The sequence below is a fragment of the Cyprinodon tularosa genome, unplaced genomic scaffold, assembly GCF_016077235.1.
Source record: "Cyprinodon tularosa strain WSP-4 unplaced genomic scaffold, ASM1607723v1 ctg84, whole genome shotgun sequence".
In the NCBI taxonomy this organism is placed as follows: Eukaryota; Metazoa; Chordata; class Actinopteri; order Cyprinodontiformes; family Cyprinodontidae; genus Cyprinodon; species Cyprinodon tularosa.
The window spans coordinates 2,818,026-2,840,450 of record NW_024039607.1 but is presented as its reverse complement, the minus strand read 5'-3'; the positions used below and the strand labels follow the sequence as shown (position 1 = coordinate 2,840,450).

At 38.4% G+C, this 22,425-nt stretch overlaps 1 protein-coding gene across 2 annotated transcripts in view; it reads right to left on the bottom strand.

Moving 5' to 3' along the window:
- The window catches only part of polr3a (polymerase (RNA) III (DNA directed) polypeptide A), a 44,161-nt gene extending 41,719 nt beyond the window's left edge, over positions 1–2,442 (bottom strand). For both annotated transcript variants that reach the window (XM_038272729.1, XM_038272730.1), the window contains exons 1-2: positions 2,224–2,442; positions 472–607 (exon numbers count right to left, since the gene is read on the bottom strand). In XM_038272729.1, coding sequence (XP_038128657.1) covers positions 472–607; positions 2,224–2,267 — 180 coding nt within the window. In that variant the 5' untranslated portion in view covers positions 2,268–2,442. The remainder of the gene's footprint in view (positions 1–471; positions 608–2,223) is intronic.
- Positions 2,443–22,425: the final 19,983 nt, after the last annotated feature.

Here is a 22,425-nt window from a genome sequence, read left to right as displayed (position 1 = left end):
TAAAAAAAAAATGATGCTATATATTTTAATAAATTGGTGGAAGTTTTTTCTACAGTGGGCAGACTAGGACTAAATTCAGAGGAAGGGAGGGGAGGAGAAAGGGGGACTGACTCGCTGAGGAGAGGGGCCACTGTCCTGAAGGTTTTCAATGTTTCTTTGTTTTACCAAACCTGAATCAAATGATTGCAGTTCAGCAAGAAGCATTTTAATGCAACATCAATGGAAATCAGTTGTACTGAAATAGGGGAAATGTCCAAAACCTGCAGGACAGCGGCCCTCAAGGAACAGCTTTGAAAATCCTTCAACATAACATTTAAACAACTGGACAGGAAATAATGTCTGACCATAAAAAGATTACAAAGAAATTAAAAGCTCCATTTCACATATCACTTAACTCTTCTCTCCCATCTTTAAATAAAGTAAAAGATTAAAAACAAAAACACCCAACAGGTTTGGTTCCATGTTCCATACCATTCGGTGGTCCAGCACTCCATAAGGTAACGGAGTACGTTTGGTGTCTTGGCTGTATAAATTTTTACTGACCACCTGGATGTGGGCCTGTTGTCGCATCTGTTCTGCAGATTTCATCCCAAAGCAGATGTGGCTTCTGCAAACAAACAGAAGGAGTCAATATATCAGGCCTGAAATGTTCCAAATGCTTTCTTTTTTTTGTTCAAAACAGTTCCTGCAAAAGGACTTGACACATCACTGTCACATCATTAAGGAGATTTTCAGGGTAATCATGCAAAGTGTAAGCATTTGTTAAAACAATTAGTCCCTTGAGCTTTAATTAGATGTTTTTTTTTATACAAATATTCACAAACAGCAATATTCAGCTAAATTTCTTTCGTAAAGATGGTAAGAAACTACTTTTGTTTTGTACCCGTTAACACCTTCTTCTCATAAGAATGACAAAATTGTTTTAAACCTAAAAAAGTTTGTTACTTGGCCTCGAGACACGGTTTATAGTCAAAAGGGGTTAAAATCTGTGTCATTTGCAACTGCTTTTTAGCTTAGGGAAGGGGTCTCCAACGTTTTCCAGGCCAAGGACCCCCAAACTGATAGCCAGATGGAGCGGGGACCCCCTACTTACATATATTGTATGAAATTGTGTTATATCAAACTGGTCATATGGTCACTCTATTACAGATGGGAGTCATGTAACAAAAGTATTTCTGATTCTGATTCCTCATAGATGGGTCAGGTGTTGTGAATGAAACGGTGTCCAGCTTGCAAGAGCTCCTGTGTTTCGCTGAATGTGTGCATTGATGACTGAATGACATCTTCTGCCTCCATTTATCTGTTTACTTCAGTGTGTTGAATTCATTCAATTTGTGGAAAAATTTGCAGGGAGGAATAAAAAAAAAAAAGTCTAATCAACCCACTTGTGTGGACCCCCTAGGGCTCACGGACCCCCTGTTGAAGACCTCTGGCTTAGGGTTTGTCTTTCTCCCTGCTGTGTCAAGGCTTTGCACAAATTGTCTAAACTGATAAAGATGAAAGACTATTTCCAAATCATTTAACTTTATTTGAGCTCAACTTTTATGATGGTATAAACTTAAATACTATTGAGATTTTCAACAGGGCTATGACTCCAGGTGAGCATGAAAATGTAACCCTTTTAAACTGCTTGGACTAGGATTAAAAATCAGCTTTGCTTCTTGAATAAACCTGTTAGTATGAGCATTGGATTTTCCAGTGGAAAGAACATTTAAATTTCAGCCAGAATTACACCAGAAGTTACAACAGTGATTGGTTTTTCTACACCTTAGAGACCCAACATCAAACATTAGTGGGAGTGTTTGGCTATAAAATAAACCCACTGTGGATTAGAAAGATGACACAATAAAAGCATAATCTGGGCTCTTATTTGAATCAATTAGTGTTTCAGCAACTCTGAAGGAACAATGTTTCACTTAGAGGTCACGAAAGCTGAATTAAACAGTAAACAACAAAATTAGAAGGTAGAAGTAAATCCTATGAGAAGTTAAGGCTTAATATCGCGAGAATACGTCACAATGTGTCTGTATAAAAAGATAACGCAGTTGCTTCGTCTACAATGATTAAATTGGCAAATTAAATTACTGTATTTACTAATAATTTTCAGGTACTTTTGCCCGGAAACAGTAGCCCGTTTTTTAACCTTCTGAATACATTTTGCAACACTTCACCTGACTGCGGCTATCTAACTGAGCTAAATAGCAAGCACTGTGTCACACTCACATTTTCTTCGCCACATCTGTTTCTCTGAACTGCTCCTTCACCATTTTTGCAGTTTTTAATACACAAACCTCTGCACATAAATGGAAGGTACGCAACCTTTGTATTGTCTACACACTTGCAGACATGCTGCCACAATTTCCCCACATGCTACAGAGAAACTAGCAACCGTGCAATGTGTTGATAGCATGTGAGCCACACTGGTGCTGCATTCAAGGTCCACACGTTTAGTTGAGGAGCCCTTCTTCTTCTTCTTCTTCTTCTTCTTCTTCTTTTATGGCGGTTGACAAGCAACTTATTGATGTGCATTACCGCCATCTACTGGAATGGAATGTGGATCGGTGCCATATATAAATTAGTTGAGGAGCTCACAGCCTTCCCGAAACTTTACAACCCTAAATAATGCAGTTAATTTGTAAACTTTTTTTTTGTTTTTTGTTTTCTTTCTCTCTCTCCTTTTTTTGTCATGGGATCCTGTGGATTTATTATCCCAGCACCTTCGAACGTACGGCTGTTTGCAATTGTATATTCTGTATTTGTAAATAAAGTTTATTAAAAAAATAAATAAAATGAAAAAGATGTAGATACCCTTCCTAGATCTGAATATATCTTTTTGAGGAATTAACATTAGGTAACATTCACATTATGTAAGATGTATTTTCTATAATCATAAATACAATAATATATGGCGATTTAAAATGGTTTTGATGACGATTGTTTTGTTTTTATATTGTCATTTTGCGTAGCAACTTAGATTTATATAATTTTATTTACAACGTTGCTGAATTCAGTTAAATTTTGGTTTAGGATTTGGTTAAGTGTGTTTTTTTTTTTCTTTGTGAAGTTTACTTTTCGAGGAACACGTAAACGCACCGCACACTAACAACAAACGAAAAGAGAATGCTCAGTGTGAGAATGTAGGATGCGCTGCCCCCTTGTGGTTAGGAATGTTACTGTTTTGTTTTTGTTTGTTTTTCTCTCTCGCTTATGTTTTTACATTATGTGCTTAACAAAAAACGTTCTCCAGACATGTTCGTCGAGGGGAGAAACGACTTGTTCTTTTCATCTGAGGTGAGTGCGTCTCCGGGAAGCTTGTTCGTATATAACGTTGAACACAGAGACATAGACCTGTGCATGCAAAGACTCCTTAAGCCTGTATTTAGCTCCATATCCATTTTATCCATCTCTGAATTGCTTCCTTGACTCCAATGATTCAAACTTCTATTTCTATTTTTAGATTATGGAATAAATAGCTTTTTAGAAGATGCTAAATTTGGGCAATTGTTTTAAAATATAGCCTAGTGTTAGACTATAACTCTTTTTCAGAGTTGTCTGATTGTTTGCGTGTATTTATGATATATATTTTCAATAATTTTTGAACTATGAGGCTGTTGCAGAAAATATGCATATATAAAACTAGAATTCTGCAAACAGGGACTGTTTGCTCTGAGTTATAAGAAGCCTGCTGCTGTTGAAGTATAAACCCATGGAGAAGCTCAGTAGGTATGAATATTTTGCGAGAGACTTCTTAACCATATTTACTGCAACTAATACATGTACTTTTTTCATTTATTGTAAGAAGAAGAACAAACCAGGTGCATGGCAGAAATTTTCATCCTAACAGGTGTATCGTTTATATGCAGTGAGTCTAACTGGCCTCAAGAGGGCGACAAATGTACAGTATTTTAGCTGAAATCACACTGAGAGCAGGCTGTAGGCACTGAATAGACTGGCACTACTTATGATGTCTGATATGTTGGAGTGGAATTACTGATGGCAAGTGATGACTTCCTGAAGAGAATATCCTTCCACTGAGTGCTTGCCTTGATTAATTCTTGAAAATTACCTGAATCAGATTTTTTATTTTCCAGCTTTGTTTCCACCTCAAGTAAAAGCTTCTTAAAGACTACTGATATGATGTTTTACATGATCACTCTCTTAAAACAACACATTTCTTTGGTTAAATCAATTCCCCCAAGACCTCCTTCTCTGTGGGGAAACAAGCTGGCTTTATAGCACACAGATGCATCTTCCTGTATAAATATATCCAAGCAGTGTATGAAGAGGTCCTTTAAACCACTCAAGGGACCACTACAAATAATGATCCTAACCATGAGGAGTTGCTCAGTTGGCTCCCTTTAAAGTGCCTCTTGAGCATCGCTGTGTAGAAAACTGTACATCAACTATAGTAGAAAAGGCTAATCGACCAATCATGAGCTTAAACACACATGTATAATCACAATATTCCCAGTGGAAAGACCTAGTATTTCAGGCTTTTGAAGTCTGCTGAATAAAACTGTCTCTAACTGGGCAAAGAATCCACTGAATTGGTAAACATTGCTCCACAAATGAACTACATTCAATTTGTGTCTATTGAGTCATTCATTCATTTATTCCATTATTTCCATTAAACATATTTTTGCTGTGAAAGTAAGTTATTAATTCCAAATCAATTTGGTTTAATTACATGTGGCCTATTCACAACAAATGTTATTATCAGTTCTGAAATGGAATGAAAACAATGTGTTTGTACAGTTTTATTATTATTAGCGTTATACTCCACTAAAAATGTTGGAAGGAAAAGCAATCCTATTTTAAAAATGTTTTGCTACTCAGAGAAGAAACTTCAGATCCCCTGATTATGGGTGGGGGGCCTATTATGAAAGAGAGCCCATTTGAGCTTCTAAATCTAAAACTGAACATAAACACTCCAAAAGTGTTACATCAACTTGTTCTTTGGGGACAATGAAATAGGCCAAACCTACTTATGCTTTATTTTTTCTTGATAATATATAGCAATGCCAGAACCAGGTTGCAACTTAAATTTTTCAAATTGTCTGTTTTTGTTTGTTTAAGACACAAATACAGCGGGGGGGGGGGGGGGGGGCACTTTTTAGCGCACGTGTAACACTTAATTATAAAAAAAAAAATAAACGCATGTTGAATGAAATTTGACTTTTATTTGTAACATTCTCTAAACGTGAGTTTTCAATGGAAAAAAGTCACATCACCAACAGAACAGACTAAAGCATACTTCTTTCATCTGGCTCATCTCCCTGTTTTCCCTCACCCATCTGTTCTCCCTCACCCTGGTCTTTTTCTGTCTCTGTGTCTTCCCTGAACTCTTCCTCATCTCCTGTCCTGTTATATGTTGATGGTATAGAGCTTCCCTGCTGTGACTGGCTACAATATATTAATAATAACCATCATGACAATAATAATAATAATAATAATAGCTTTAACAAATATGCCACATTAGTTTAAATAATGGGCTATTAGGGCAACATGACTGGAAGTCTTGTCACATGGATATGACTTATGGTAGCCTACAAAATAATAGCTATTTTAATACCTGCTGCACAAACCACTTAAAAATAAAATGTGAACAGCTTTTAAGATTTTTCAATATGATTAACCCTCCTTTCTTGGCATTGTGCTGCAATTACTAAATCAATATACAATTAAGACAATAAAGAGACCAAAATGTGTTAATTTATGTTGCCTAACAAAACCTATACAACAGAAAACGTTTGTCTTAACACATAGATTTGTACAGAAGAGGATTAGGGCCACTGAAAAAAAAAAAGTTAACTGATTTTTTAATTTTATTTCAGTTTAACATGGGAAAAAAGTCAGAATTCTGACTTTTTTATTGTCAGAATTCTGAGATTAAAGTCAGAATACTGAGCAAAAAGTCAGAATTATGAGAAAAAAGTTAGAATTATGAGATTAAAGTCAGCATTCTGACTTTTTTCCCATACTAAACTGAAATAAAATTTAAAAATCAGTTAACTTATTTTTTTTTTTTTTTTCAGTGGCCCTAATCCTCTTCCGTAGATTTGCAATTGCAAACTCTAGTATTTGTAGCCTATGTGGTCGTCCTCACGTTATCTGTCATTGACTTGGGCTACAGTGTAAAACTTTCAGAATCAGAATCAGGTTTATTGCCATTGTTAGTGAAGGAGTTCACAAACTAGGAATTTTTTGTGGTACAATTGTGCAACATGAAACATAATATGGAATAGGTAAATAAAATTATAAAAATATCTAAAAGCTGTGGGTATACGTCATGCAATAAAATAGACTAATGTATACACTTAAGATAAAAAATATGGATACAAAATATAAAAAGTAAAATAGCATCTTACAAGGAGACAACTAGTTTATCTGGTGACCAGTCGGCAAAATGCTTGTTTGGTGCTGCTGAATGAGACATTTTAATGCACAACAAAATGATTCTGCTTGATCTGTATATTACCTGGCTAATGGGGCACGGGAGAAGCAGCCTGTCAGCGACCGTTCCTGCTATCTGAAAACTGCTATGATGCTGCGCATCTGGCATGCCCTGCGGGCGACTGCGCGAGTTCACGTGACAAAGGAAGAGAGATACAGTAGGCTGGTCGGCTGGTGGCTCATATTGGGGCATTGTTTCAGTCGTTTTTAATGGCTCAGGTTTTCAAAAGATCATTTCAAAACCGACCTCAGTAAAATCTTAATAATATTAATAATAATAATAATAAAAAAACGAGTTTCAAAAGGGAATTTTCTTTGATAGAGGGCAAACTTCCTAGTGCTTTAGCACCACCTAGTGTCTATGTGTGCATGCCCCTGTCAGCTTATACACCTAAATTCGGCCAATCATATATCAATGGTCATCTGTCAATCAAATGTTTTCAGTCATAGCATCTTGATTCATATTGCGCAGCTAATATACGCAACGGTTAAAATAAGAATTAAGAATCATTTACTTTACCATTGAGTTCCATCCCAGTGTTCACAGGGATGGACGTCTGTGTCTTCGGCAGGCGTAGAGCTAACAGAACTGGCAGCGTTGCGAGGCAAGGGCTAAAACATGTACTGCTGTAAGCCTTCTACACCAAACAAAACTTCTGCTGCCCTGGCGTCCTCTTCCACAACAACTTCCTCTCCACTTTCCTACTCTAAATAAAAAATGTATGATGAAGGAGACTCATCCACATCCTCCGACACAAAACTCTTCTCCTCTTGCATGTTTCTGCTGTCCATAGCATTCCTTGACAGTGTCATTGCTAAGTGCTACTTGGTCCCATTGAAATTTTCTTGGTCCCATTGTGCTAATAGGTTCCATTGGGAACCTTGCGCCACAACAATCCCGCTCCCTTGATAAATGATCAATCACATTCACTTTATTCACTCATGTAAAGTCGGGCACCACTTGGGAGAATTCTGAATTGCAACCGTTGGAACAGCCGCTTCCGTACGACTTTAACATTCCTGTCAACTGCTGGAACAACTGAATTCCCTCACTAGGATCAGTAGGGAATATTGATTTTTTATTCTATTGTATTCTGTTCTATTGAATTCCATTTTATTTTTGTACTTTAACCTTACTTGTACTTGTACAAGTCATTTTTTGTGTATCCAGTACTGGTTTGCGGGAGTAGTAGTCTCTGCTAAGACCCCAGACTTCGATTTCCCCAGACACTTCCTCTTGAGTTAGCCCAATGTATTTCAGGGCTAGCTGAGAGACATAGTCCCTCAAACATGTCCTGGTCTGTCCCCTGTGCCCCCTCCTGGGATGTGCCTAAAACAGCTCCATAGGGAGGCATCCAGTGGGCAACCAAAAGTCACCTCAGTTGACTCCTCTTGATGAGGAGGAGAAGCGACTCTACTCCAAGCCTCTCCCGGATGCCATAGCTCATCATCCTACCACTAAGTGAGTGCCAGGCCACTGTGCAGTGAAAGCTCATTTCAGCTGCTTGCCTCTGGGATCTCATTCTTGTGGTAATAATCAAGATTTGGTGACCATATGAAAGCGTAGGTATGCAAGTAAGTCAAGAGCTTTGCTTTGTGGATTAGCTCTTAAGTCTAACGTGTTCATCATCAACAATATAAAGGTAGGCTCACTGATCTGTCTGTTGATCTCCTGCTCCATTCTCCCTTCACTCAGAGCAGGACTCTAAGATTCTTGAACTCCTCCACTTGAGGCAAGAACTCTCCTCCAAACTGAAGAGGGCATGCTACCCTTTCCTGGGTGAACCATGGCCTCGGATTTAGAGGAGCTGACCTTCATTCTGGCTTCTTCGCAATCAACTGCCAATTACCCTAACGCATGCTGTAGGTCTTGGCAAGGGGGAGTTAACGGAACTACATCATCTGAAAAAATTTAACTGGTTGCCAAATCAAACCCCCTCCACTAGTTTGCTGCACCCAGAAATCCTGTCTAAAAAGGTTAGGAACCGGACCAGTGACAGAGGGCAGCCCTGCCCTAGTCCAAAATGTACTGGAATCAAGGTTGAGCTTTTGCTTGCAAAGAGTCTGGATGGCACCCCGTAAAGGCCCCCTGAGGCCGTACTCCAAGTCCACAAAGGACATGTGGGGAAACTCCCATGAGCATTCAAGCACCCTGTAGAGGGTGCAGAGGTACTAAGATGTTCCACAGCCAGAATGAAAACCACACTTTGTTCTAAAGAAAATATTAGAAAATCAGCCAAGCACCCTGACATATTCTTTCCCAGGGAGGCTGAGAAGTGTGATCCCTCTGCAGTTTGGACACATCCTTTTATCACTTTTCTATCAAGGGGTACCACCAAACTGGTCTGCAAGTCCAGGGGCACTGTCCCCTACCCCCATGCAACATTGAATAGGTATGTCAACTATGACACCCGAACCACATCCAGAGACCTAATGTATTCAGGGTGGATCTCATCCACCCCCGAGGCTTTTTAACTGTAGTAGGGTTTTTGACCACATTTTTGATTTCAGCCTGGGTTCTGGACAAGTCAGTCTGCGAGGGCCAAGCCTCTGCTTCTGCCATGGATGGCATTTCAGCCGGGTATCCTCAAAAGTATTCCTTCCACCATCCAACAATGTCCTTAGTTAATGTCAGCAGCCCCACTCCCACAGAAAATACAATGTTAGCAAAGCACTGTTACTTCCTTCAGAGGACAGTTTGCCAGAATTGATTAGAAACCAACAATTATTCTGTCTTCATTGTCTTTCTATGGGGGGGATTCTTATGTTTACAAATGCTTTTTATTATGGATAATCATTTACTTGCACATAAGTCCATAAGGAACATCACTTGGGCTCTGAGGGAAGTTCCTCCCAATTAAGCCTGTCCAGGTGTCACGGTTGTTTCCCACAGTGTACAACTGCAACAGCAATCTGCAAAAATAATATCTATCTGTCATATATGTGATTTTAGAGACCCTTAAGCAGCAAGTCAAGATAGAAGAACATTTACTAGAATATTTATTTATGAAAAAGTGAGAGTCCAAGTACAGCAATTTGTGGGGGGTTCCATAGAATCTGAAAGTTCATATGCAGTTAAAGTGAAAGATATCCACGTAACAGCTGTAGTGCATTTTGGAGCAAGCTTACTGAGATCCGACAGAGAGTATTCCAGGGATGAATGACTGTGTAATCTGTGTGGTTGTGGCTGTCTACTGTAGCAGTGACGGTGTGGTCACATGGAGCTTGTGAGTGTTGGAGGGCGGACAGGCAGTGTCGCAGGTAGCGTCACAGGGAGGAGAGAAAGGAGGCCTCTAATTTGTCAATTCTACATCTCCTCTACACTATGCATATTACCTATTTGGTACCTAATGGCAGAAACTCTAGCTGTAGTGCCATCCACAATGCCTGGCATACCTCTGACACTATACCAGACAGCGTACAGGGTGCTATTTTGTAGCTCTGTGCGACGGTCTGTTGGTTTGCTCCTGAGGCCAAAATACGCAGCGCCACAGCCAGTCTTTTGGGAACACTTGGGTGAACTGTGTGCCGTCCCGCATTAGATGAGGGGTTGTAGATGGCAACTAGCTCGTCAAACTGACACACGGACACCCACAATCATAGCTAGTTTGTGATTGTCCCTGTTGTGCTTAGGCGTGGAATAACACAGTGCAGACCACGCCTCAAAATTGGGCATAAATCAAAAATATCTGTGTCATACCTGCGACAAGCTATCTGCGATACACTGCTGCGGGAGTATACACAGCCCTAAAGATAGAGACAGTGGCTTTGTCCTTAAGGCACCGTGTGGGGTAGAACTGCATATCTGTGGGATTGTCTTGTGACAATGTTTTAGAGAGACAGAGGGGTTGTATTGATTGCAGAGGAGATTTCTCACAGCCAACGTTGGAGCAAAACTGCATCTTCTACCTCGATGAACATGGTTAATATAAAACATGGATATTGGTCCCCATTGTCTTAAATTGTTATCATGGTTAATGGCACAATATTTGTAACAACAATAATATATAAAAATCTAAATCAAACTAAATCAATTGCTCTGCACTTAGCAGTCACTGGGTTTGCTTATAACTGCTTCATGCACTGGGGTAAACTCCAACATGAAACAGCTAACCAGGGGCAGACCAACCTAAGCCCTTGTAGAAACTTGGTAGACTCTGCACACTGTCATACATTCATCCTCCAGCAGGAAGGGGATGCTAAAAACTAGGGGTGTAAATAATAATTGTTTTGTATCGATGCATCGATCCAACAGCCAACGATCCGATGCATCGACACGTCCGCAAGAGAATCGATTCATGTTTTTTTTTTCCTCCGGTCTATTTTTATCCACTTGCTCCTGGGTGTAATTCTCCCTCCCGTGCTGTGGTGGCGCTAAATCTATTATGCCCTCCTACCTCGCTTCCTGGTTATCCTCCTGCAGCAGTGTGTTGCAGTGAGCTTGACACAGACATTTTTAACTTATGCTCAATGTTGAAGGGTGGTCTGTGCTACATGCTGTGGGTCTAGATACGGCCGAGGCGGCGAGGAAGTGGGGACGAGTTTAGTCCGACGACGGAGGGACATGAGGGCCAAAAAGAGTGGAGATCCAGGTGGAAAAAGGGTCCCAGTGTTCTCGCGCAACTCACTCTTCTAGCGGGTCAAACTTCACGAGTTGTTTTCTGCAATTTTGGTCATAAAAACAAAACAAGCCGGCCTCCTGTCTGCGGCACTGTTTGCGGTCAGCTACAATTTGGGAGAGGTGCAGCGGAGCGTCTCTGAAGGGGCCGGGGACGTCTGGAGCCGAGGTATTGCATTGCACTCATTGCACTGATTATGTGCAGTATTTTTGCAGTATTTTTTGATGCAACTTTTCTACTTCTGTTATTTGCTGTTGTTTCTAAAAAAAATAAATGCATAATGATATTACAGCTTTCATTGATTTATTTCAAACTTGAAACTTTGTTTAGCCTGTAAGGTGTAAAAAAAAAATAATAATAATAATAATTAACCGATTAAATCGATTAATCAAATCGAATCGAATCGTGGTGTATTCTTGAGTATTGAATATAAGCGAATTGTTGGGTCAGGAAATCGATACTGAATCGAATCGCCATGATGGATGTGATTTACACCCCTACTAAAAACATAGCCTTAGCTACAGTTCAAAGGGTTAAATGTCATTCCTTAAAGGATTACATGTGTTAAAGTGGACCAATCCAAGTCCAGAACTGACAATCTGTAGTAAAACTAAGAGCATTTTCTGTTATTATATTTTTAAGCATATAGTTATGAAAAAAAAATGAAAAAAGACCTACATATATGTATGAATATGTATATATTTATATATATATGTATATATATATACACTACCGTTCAAAAGTTTGGGGTCACATTGAAATGTCCTTATTTTTGAAGGAAAAGCACTGTACTTTTCAAAGAAGATAACTTTAAACTAGTCTTAACTTTAAAGAAATACACGGGTACTATTTAATGAAGATGCCAGTTAGGGACCCATGAGGTCCCCAACTGGCATCTTATCTTCTTGCTCAGTTGTGGAACGTGGCCTCCCACTTCTTTTTCTACTCTGGTTCTAGCCTGTTTGTGCTGTCCTCTGAAGGGAGTAGTACACACCGTTGTAGGAAATCTTCAATTTCTTAGCAATTTCTCACATGGAATAGCCTTCATTTCTAAGAACAAGAATAGACTGTCGAGTTTCAGATGAAAGTTCTCTTTTTCTGGTCATTTTGAGCGTTTAATTGATCCCACAAATGTGATGCTCAAGAAACTCAATCTGCTAAAAGGAAGGTCAGTTTTGTAGCTTCTGTAATGAGCTAAACTGTTTTCAGATGTGTGAACATGATTGCACAAGGGTTTTCTAATCATCAATTAGCCTTCTGAGCCAATGAGCAAACACATTTTACCATTAGAACACTTGAGTGATAGTTGCTGGAAATGGGCCTCTATACACCTATGTAGATATTGCATCAAAAACCAGACCTTTGCAGCTAGAATAGTTGAAACTAGTTAAGACTAGTTTAAAGTTATCTTCTTTGAAAAGTACAGTGCTTTTCCTTCAAAAATAAGGACATTTCAATGTGACCCAAAACTTTTGAACGGTAGTGTATATGTATACATACGTATGTATACATATACGTATATTTACATATATATGTATATATATATACATGTATATATATATATATATATATATATATATATATATATATATATATATTAGTGCTGTCAAAATTATCGCGTTATTATCGCGTTAACGCGAGGCCATTTTAACGGCGATAATTTTTTTAACGTGAGATTAACGCTATGTGGTTTTATGGTAAAATTTTCCAAGTACATCCCGCTGCAGCCTGCGGGGAGGCGGGGCTATTTTCCCCCAGTGTATGCATTTCTCATAGGCTTCCAGAGCGGAGCTCCTCAAGGGAAAAAGACGCTAGTGCCTTTTCTTTAAGCCCCACCACCAACAAACAAGTTGAGTGTCTGGTAACTAGTAGCAACCTGAAATACGCTGAGAAAACAGATTACTGAGGTGAAATGGAATCTGCTACGGCACTCTTGCTGTCACAGGTCGGTATCGTGTGTGTGTGTGGGTGGGTGTGTCTGTGTGTGTGTGGGTGGGTGGGTGTGTGTGTGTTCTCATTTTTGTTAAGAGGCTGAAAAGTAACTTTCATAGACTACCTCCATCTATTTATGTCGGTCTATTGATTTTGATGTATTGATTGAAAATTGTTCATTATTACCTTGGTTAATTAACATCTAATGTTAACTGTACTGCATTTTATAGCGGTAGGGTAAAATGCTTGTCTTTGTTCAAAAGACTGTATTAACTGTAAAGACTGTCTTTTACATCAGCCTGTTTTCAGGGCCTTTTTTTGGCTACATATTTGTTATTTTTTGCTACATGCCTCCCCATCTTCTTGCCATATGTTTCTATGGCATAAATCAGTATCTGTGACCTGTTCTCATTTAAAAAAAAGAACATTGGCACAAACCTAGCCTGTATGTATTTTTTGTATGTCATCGAGAGTATTTAAATGATTTTCAATCAGAAAAAAAATTTGCGATTAAAATGCGATTAATCACGAGTTAACTCAGGCATTGATGCGATTAATCGCGATTAAAAAAATGTAATCGATTGACAGCACTAATATATATATATATATATATATATATATATATATATATATATATACGAGTTAAATACGGCTTCATATTGAAAGCTTAATTAAAGTACTTAGGATATTATAACTTCGTCCCTCTTCATTTTTTATTTAACAATAGAAGACTAATGAAAAACTGTAAACATTTGAAAAGTGTATCAAGATTCAGGCTTACAGGTGGAATATACTACTGTGTAATAATGATTATTGTTATTAATCAACATAGTTGGCCCGAGACTTCAGCAGCTCAATTGGAAACTGATTGGAGAGAAACTTATCTTAACAACAGGTCTTTTTTTTATCACACATGCAGGCTTTTATTAATCCACTTCCTTGATAAAAATGAGAATTAATTCCATCTCACACTATCCCAGTTACAACACAACTGTGATTAAAGCAGAAAAATAATGAAAGGTTACAGGGCATGAATCATTCTCCTCTCTGTTCCTCTCACCTGACCAGGGCAATTGCTATTCTAAATACACCAGGGCAACACTGTATTTACTCATTCTTCTATCTGCATTCTGCTAAATGTGTTTGTGGATCAATGTGGCCACCATCTTTGAGTAACACCAGTAGTTGCTTCTCTTCATTTAAAAGGCCACCCAAGGTTCATAATAGTGGCTGCAAAACATTGACCTGTAACAACTGATTGATCTCTCCCTTCTTTAAAACCATACTGCTGCTAATGACTTAGTAATGAGTAGATAGTGTGTGGCTAAGGTAGCTAATACTGTTTCCCTCTCTTTATTTCAACTGGCTTACCCCCTCTTCCTTTAGACAGTGTTTTCTGCAACAAAGTCAGCTCTGCTCTTAAACTCCTCTTCCATCTAGTTTTTCAGTGCGTGTCAGCATGCGTGTTGCGTGTGCTGTTCAGTAATCAACCACACAGACTCGCCTTTGGTGGCTGAAGACTGATTCAATATTCCATCGGGTAATTTATGCAGAACTAATTCTCTACAGGAATGGAAGGGCTTGGAGGAAAGCGTTGGGAGAGAGAGACATGCATTGCAGAGAGGAAGAAATCTGTGGTGAAATAATTATCCTTGGTGTCACTGCAGCAACATTCTTTGAAGTTGATGTCAATAAAATATTGAGCTACACAATCCATTTCAATTTCACCTCAAAAAGGATGCTGCCGAAGGGTCGGGGTGGCTGCGGGAGGAAAAATTTATGTAAAAAAAAAAAGGGGGGGTAGAGTGCTGGTAGGAAGAACACATCCACACAGACACAAACACATATCTGTTTAACTCACAGCAAGGCGGTGGCTGGCGACGTGTGCTGCTTACAGACTGACTGAGACATACGTTGTTGCCTGTAGTCATTTAACTTGTCAAAACAGCAGGGTTCTGTGTCTCCTTAAATTTGGGTTTAAGGGGGTTTGAATTACTGAAACAAAAGAAAAGAGGAGGGCTATAAAAAAAATGAAATAAGGGGAGCTTCCCAAGGGAGCCATTGGGATCACAGTATAGATCATAGTCATTTGTGATGGACGGGTTGGTAATAGGAGCCCTTCATTCTTGTTCATGTGTTTGACTGCACTAAGGGCTGGGATGGAGATAAGCGCTATTGTGTTTTTTGCCACTGAAGTTACATTGATCCACAGTTATGTACACACCGTTGTATACTGCTGAATTTATAAGAGATGTTTGAACCACATGTTTTATGGTGCCTTACAAAATAATTACCTTTTTGCAGTTTTTGCAATTGCAGCCGGAAAGTAAGTCTCTACAATTACACAATTACAGTTTCGGATAGTGATTCTATTCTATTCTATTCTATTCTATTCTATTCTATTCTATTCTATTCTATTCTATTCTATTCTATTCTATTCTATTCTATTCTATTCTATTCTATTCTAGGGAAGTTAAAGGGAAGCTTAATTCCAACAGTTGCTCTTCACATCGAGAACCAAAACATTTTTACCCATTCTAATATGAAAAATTGCTCAAGTTAAGATAGTTGTGGAATTCATCTGGAACAGGAAATGCAAGGCTAAGACATTTTTTTTTTTTTTACTGAGACCCCAGAACCCTGTGGAGGAATGGGTTTATCACAGTTTCAGTTATATTGGTGGGCTTGTAACTTAAAAACTATATCATATTGGTTATTCCGTAAAAGTTCAAAAAAATATCCACAGGACTTGGTTTCCAAGATTTGAAGACGTTTCGCCACCTCTCCAGGAAGCTTTCTCAATTCAAATGGTATATCATATTGGATTCAGAAAAATTGCCCCTTCTGACATGGAACGGACATCAAACAGTAACGTTGTGCCCCATCTTTTCTTTTTTTCCAGACATAATTTTAATAGATTTGAGAGTCAAAAGTAATGATTTAGTTTTTAATTCTTTAAAAATGTCGAAACAACTTTTAAAACACGTTGGTCTTTGTGCCAATCCACTGCAGAAACCTATTGTTAAAATTTGCTGATTCGTGTAAAAGAGCAAATTTATGAACTTGTTTATTGATTATGCATTTCATTCATTTGGAAAACTGAAAGAAAATTTAAATGATGTTTTTTCGGATACTTGCTAGTCCAAAATTTTATTTAAAAAAAAAACATAACACACCGTTTCCCAGAATACCAATAACACTGCCTATTGATATTTCTGATATATTTCTGAATAACCCAACTGCTAAAGGTGCATTTCTATTCTATATAACAAACTGTTCAAACTTACTGGTTCTAATACTATAGTACTTAAGAAATCCATGTCAAGAAGACCTTAGAATAGCTTTTTCAGAGGAAAAAAGGAAAACGAGTCTCCATTAGTCCATGTATACAAATTCTCAAATGTTCTGGAGTTGCTCTAAACTGTCAACTGTCGGGTCAAACTTTTTTTGTTGTTGAAGGCTCTACACATAGCCATAGATCTTAATCTTCTTACAGCAGTTATTGCAGTAATAGACCAAAAAGCAGTAAAAAGGCAATCACAGCGCAAAGTAATGTTAATTGCACGTTTGCTTGCAATAGGATTGATTTTACTGACCGAAAGCAGGTAGAGCCCACAATTTATGTAATTTGGTTCAGGGATGCCGGGATTCACTTGGAGCTGGAAAAAATAGATACTCTTTGCAAAGGGGAGATGAAATTATGGTTGTCTTTTTATGATTTAACAGACGGGATAAAATAGACCAGATTTATAATACTGAATTGCGAGGGATAATAACTAGCTCATCAAATCTTATTTGAAGCTATAATGGAGGATTTTCACAAATTATTGAAAGGACCCACCCTCTCCACTTTAAGAAAATGAACATGCACAACCCTCTACCTACTTCCAAGAGGGAACGCCTATTAAATGCGTGCAAGATCATGCACGAGCCCATTTCTCCTTGTGCACGCTCTGTTTAAAAGTTGGTGTTTGCATCGCTCTTACTAGCTTACTTTCCATAAGAAGATTTGCAACTCACAACCACTAAGTGAAAATGCAAGCTCGTAGGATGGCCATATGTAAATATATCACCAGAATGATTGACCACTTTTTTGATCATCCACCTGGAAAAAGAACATCTTCCACTATACCTTTAATATATATTTTCTGTCCTTTAAAAAAATATATATTTGTAAATTTTTTCCTTTGCTCTTTTTATGTTTGCATCATGCAACAATGCATCTTGTTCTGCTTGTTTTTCTTTGCATGATTTTCACATTGTGTCACATTGCTTACAGATTTCCATGTTGTGTTTTATTTCCAATGCACTAATTGGATGCTCTTCCCATGGTGTTGAAGATGTATCTGATCAAATACTTTCTTATTACTATTATGTTTGAGTGTATGAAACAGTATTAAAAACAGAATACATATGTTTAGTCAGATGGGTACATTCATCTCCTTATTATCACTGAGAATTACTTCCCTGTCCCTGCTGAAGCAAATCATCACAGCATGATGCTGCAACCTCTATAATCACAGTGAGAAGAATGTGTTTTCATGTATACAGAGCGTCGTTTTCTGTTTACTTGCTCTGTCCCTGCCGTGGTTTGTGACAAGAATTTCTGACTTTCTTTCAACAATGTTTTTCTTCTTGCATCCCTCTTATTTTCTTTTTACTTAAGATTTATTCATCACTTTGTGTGGTACATCAGATGAAATCCCGATGAACTAAACTGAAGTTCATTTTTAAAACATGATCAAATACAAAAAAAAAATAAATCCTTAGAAATACTTTTGCAAAGCACATTGCTGCACACCATCTCAGTGAAGACCAAGCTGCAGGAGCAATAAAGAAGGAAACCATGACACATGTTGTGGATTTCCATAATGGTTTGAAATTGTATCAAAATTCAGTATAGCAGTCCACTGTCTGAAGGAGATGATTATTTCTCTTGAACATCTACGCGCTCTGCTTCCAGACATCTCATTATTTAGCATTTTCGTCACTATTATTAAAGCCATAGATCTTAACTTGAGGGCAGTGCCTGTCGATGTGGAGGAATACATACATGCCAAAACATTATCTACACATATGAAACATTGCTTTTTCTTCTCTGCCTAATGAATAATTTATCCAAAGGAATTATAATACCTGTTTTCGCCCCCTTACCAAGACTTTTGTCCATGATACATACCAGCTAACATTTCACTTACACGATGGGCCATGCATAAACTGCATACATTCTCTGGACATATTAGCATAGAAACGCCTTAAAAAAATGGTAGTAGGTGAAATGGGAGCCATTAGGATTCATGACAGCCTCCATCCCCCACATTAAAAGGCAGCAGCTGATTGAAATGGAAAAGTGTGGTCTTATTCTGTCTTCTTGTTCTCTTCCTGGTCTTACAGAAGAGAATCGTTGCAGACTTCAACTTGCAGGACAGGTCTAGTATGTCTTTAACCTTTTAATCTTCATCCAACCTTCAGCACATGACCTGTAGATCAGGGCCCACTAGAACTTTTTAAATCAACCTGCAGGAGCAAACTACTTAAGGAATATAGGTTGACAACATCATCAAATACCAAATGATTAGAAGTTAATAAATACAACAGCTCATGCTCTGCAGTTGTTTGAAACAGGTGACAGAGTCCTTGCAGTGGAAGTCTGGCTCCTGTGAGCATGTGGGAGGTGTATGACACAAACAAGGATTCCAGCTCGCAGAAAACAGGAACAGATGGCGCTGGAAAATGAGGCACCTCTCAGAAGCATTGAAACCTCCTCGAACGACCCTCCCCACTTTTCTCAATCTCTCCTACATTCTGTTTTCCCCCCCTCCTGCTGCCTCCTTCAACATGCCACTTTTACATAGATTACTTAAGAGCACTTGTTGTTGCGAGTGTTATTTTTTTCCTTGTTCTAATCAAGCTGTCACAAATAGAGATGGAGAAATCTCTTGCGGCTTGCTTTGAAATATCTGGCCGCATAGGTATTTGTTTACCTAGACCAAAATGGCAGATTGCAGGGTTCGGGTTGTGGTATCTCTAGGGAAAGAACAGAAACTTATGGAAAATGAAATGTGTTTCTTCACTTGTTCCCAGCTGCACTCCTGTAATCTACTGCAGCTAAACAAAAAAATACTGTTTGGGTTGAAATATACAAGTTGTTTCATAAATCATTACTGCTCACATGGTGTTTTGTTCAGTTCAGTGGCAGATTTTAGAGAGAGAAGCAATTCACAAGTCATCTGCTTAATGTCTCTGAGCCTTTACTGCATTAATTTAAGCAGTAAACAGATATGAGGATTGATGGATGTTTATTGTGTCAGACACTGGAAATGAAAGGTGTCAAATAATTGTTATGCAAATGAAAAAGGATGAATAAGTTTTTCTTTTTAAAACTAAAAGGCTAAAAAATGTAATGCAATTGTATTTGGTTTTGTTTTTTTGTTGTTGTTGCTTTGACAGCGTTAAATATAATCAGAGCAATTAGTTGCCTTTAGAATTCTCCTTATTAGCAAATTGAATCAAGCTGTGTGTAATTTAATCTCAGTATAAATTCAGTCATGCTGTTAGTGCCCCAGAGGTGTCATATACCTCTTTTCCACTGGATGAAAGTGACTCAGTGACTCGTGTCTACCCAGGTCAAACAACTCGGTAAGTGACACATGTTAAAATTGCCTCAACCCTGACTGGCATGATGTGCGAAGACCCGCTGATTTAAATGATACCCAATGTATGGAAGTTAACACACCGTGCCAGTTGCGTCTGATTTGACAAGTCAAAACAACTCTTACATTTACATGGCGCAGCACTTGTAAGAGGGATTTGGATAGATAAAAGAGAAAAACAATACAGCACATTTACTATGGCCTGGCTTTATTACATGTTGCTCTCCATTGTTTACTTTCCTGATTTCTGTCGCACTGGTGACATCATTAATGCCAACCCATCATAATGGCATCACCAGACAGGTGGCAGTGGGGGGACAGAGGCCATGCAACTCGCAAGGGGTGCGCCAGACCCAGCATTTTTTGCCATTGGGACGGTAACAAAATGTAGATTTTTAGAGGGTGGACACACATTTGAAAAACCCAGGTTAACCTGCTAATTTCGGTGGGAAAGATGCTTCAGAGAACATACTGGATGGCTTAATCCCAAACCGGCCCCTAAACACTAACCCTTAACTCTGAAGTGTAACTCCCAATGAAGTCACACTTACAGCTGTGGAAGGCACCTGCATTGTAAGTGGGGAGTATAAAGAGAATGGAACAGCCTCCTCCCTCCAACAGAAAGGAAGAAGTGGTTGCTATGCACACTGATGCCACATATGCATGGCTGTAGCTCTGTGGTGCAGGTTGGCCTGCCATCAAACATTTGCCCCTTTCTTAAAAATAATGATATCCAGTTAGATAAAACAATTTCAAAGAGGACTTTGCATTTAGGGATAAGGGACATTTCTTTTCTGTTTCCTAATTTGGTATTTTCTGTCAGTGTGACGAAGTTGCAGCAAACCAGTCAAACTTACATTTTAATGCACATGTTTCCTCTGCCACTAGTTCACAGCGAAACTCCCTGCAAGCCTGCTCTAATGCAGACTGGCTATTTAAGGACTGAATGGTCCACTCGCGAGTGCTTGGTTTGTGACGGCCTTTAATGTGGCAGACCCTCTGTGGGAAAGCACTACCAGAGGGTCCTGCTTTAGCTTAGTGTTGAGTGGCCGGTTTGGATTCAGCCATTGATAAAGAATAAGAAACAGCAGAAAGAATAGAAAAACATTTTTGGGATGAAGCTTAAACCACAGTTAAGTCATAAAATCAGTATTTAAGCTTTTAACATCTTCTTGATGACTGATAATTTATTTTTTTCTATGTAATTAGCTGTTGATGTTCTTAAAAGTGCTATTAATGTAGCAAGACAGATTATTTTTAATTCACTTCGTTAAAAACAATGAAGATAGAACTAGTTAAAAACCCGCCCTGTCTTAGAGAGAAAAAAGACTAAACAAAAAAACTCAGTGCATCATGTCACAAAAAAGGGAAATGGCGAAGACCAGTGGTGAATATTGTAAGTACAATATAATATATTACAAATATATGAATATTTTTTGTCTTAAATATGAGTATGGGTGTAAATAATAATAATTTTGTATCAATCCAACAGCCGACGATCCAATGCATTGACACGTCCACGCTCCTGGACGTAATTCTGACTCCCAAGCTACGGTGGCGCTAAACCTATTTTGCCCTCTTACCTCACTTCCTTTAGCCACTACCCTCTTTCCGCATGCACACACACAGTCCAATTGTGAATATGTTTACAAAACTGACATTTTTTTTGTCCAAACCTGATTCTAGAAAATACCTACAAAATCAGAAGATCAATTTAAAACAAAGAAGCACATCATTATATTTTAACAATTTTTTGTCCCATCTGTATGAAATACTAATTAAACATACAAAACATATCGGTTTTCTCCCACTTCATTAAACTCAGACATATTTTTGAAATATTAAAAAAATATATAAAAAACTATTAGGTTACTAGTAAATAAAGAAAATAAGATAAGCAGAAAAAAAGGGAAACCCTTAAAATCACCCATGGTGTCAAACTACCATTTAAAGACCGGTTATGTCGCTTTGATAGATTGTCAAACTTTACTGCCACTTCCTGTAGGTGGAGTGGATAAACTGTGGTCCACAGTGAACTGCAAATGTATTTACTCATGTAGAGATTATATGTAACGTATGTTTGATCTTTAACATGTCCCTGACACAAAGTTCTTACAGGCTTTACGTATTAAGAAGCAGCTTGTCATGATTAGTATTGTCTTCGGCTCCTTTCATTTCTGATTGGGTGACATGAAGCGAAACATTCTCTTTGCCATCCAGTCACAGAAACTGCTTACTTAACCATTTCTAAGCAGAGGGAGGGAGGGGGGGTGTTCATTTAAACTGTGGTTGGTTTTATTCCTCCCCTAAGTCCACATGAATATTTAAGATGCTGTGTGTAGTGGATGAGACTACCTCACGACGTGTTTAACCATGGCAGACAGTTTTTTTCCAAGGCTCCCTCTTGTCTTTAACTAATCCAAGGCCCCAGTGTGATGCTCCTTGAACACAATTGATTCATAGTCATCTATTTCATAGCTGAGGGCTGGGTAATCACAGCCAGAGAATTGAATGTCGAACAGTTCTGCTCCACCAGGGAGACGAGTTTGTGATGAAATCACCCTCCTCTTGGTCCTTAATTGTCATTTTGGCTAGTGGCACCAATATTTAGGAGCTGGATTGTTTTTTGCTGCACTTGTGGGAAGTAGGAATAAGGCAAGGCAACTTTATTTGTATAGCGCAATTCAGTACATGGACAATTCAAAGTTCTTTACTTGAATTAGATAATAAAATATAAGAAAAATAAGCAGAATAAAAGCAAATAAAGA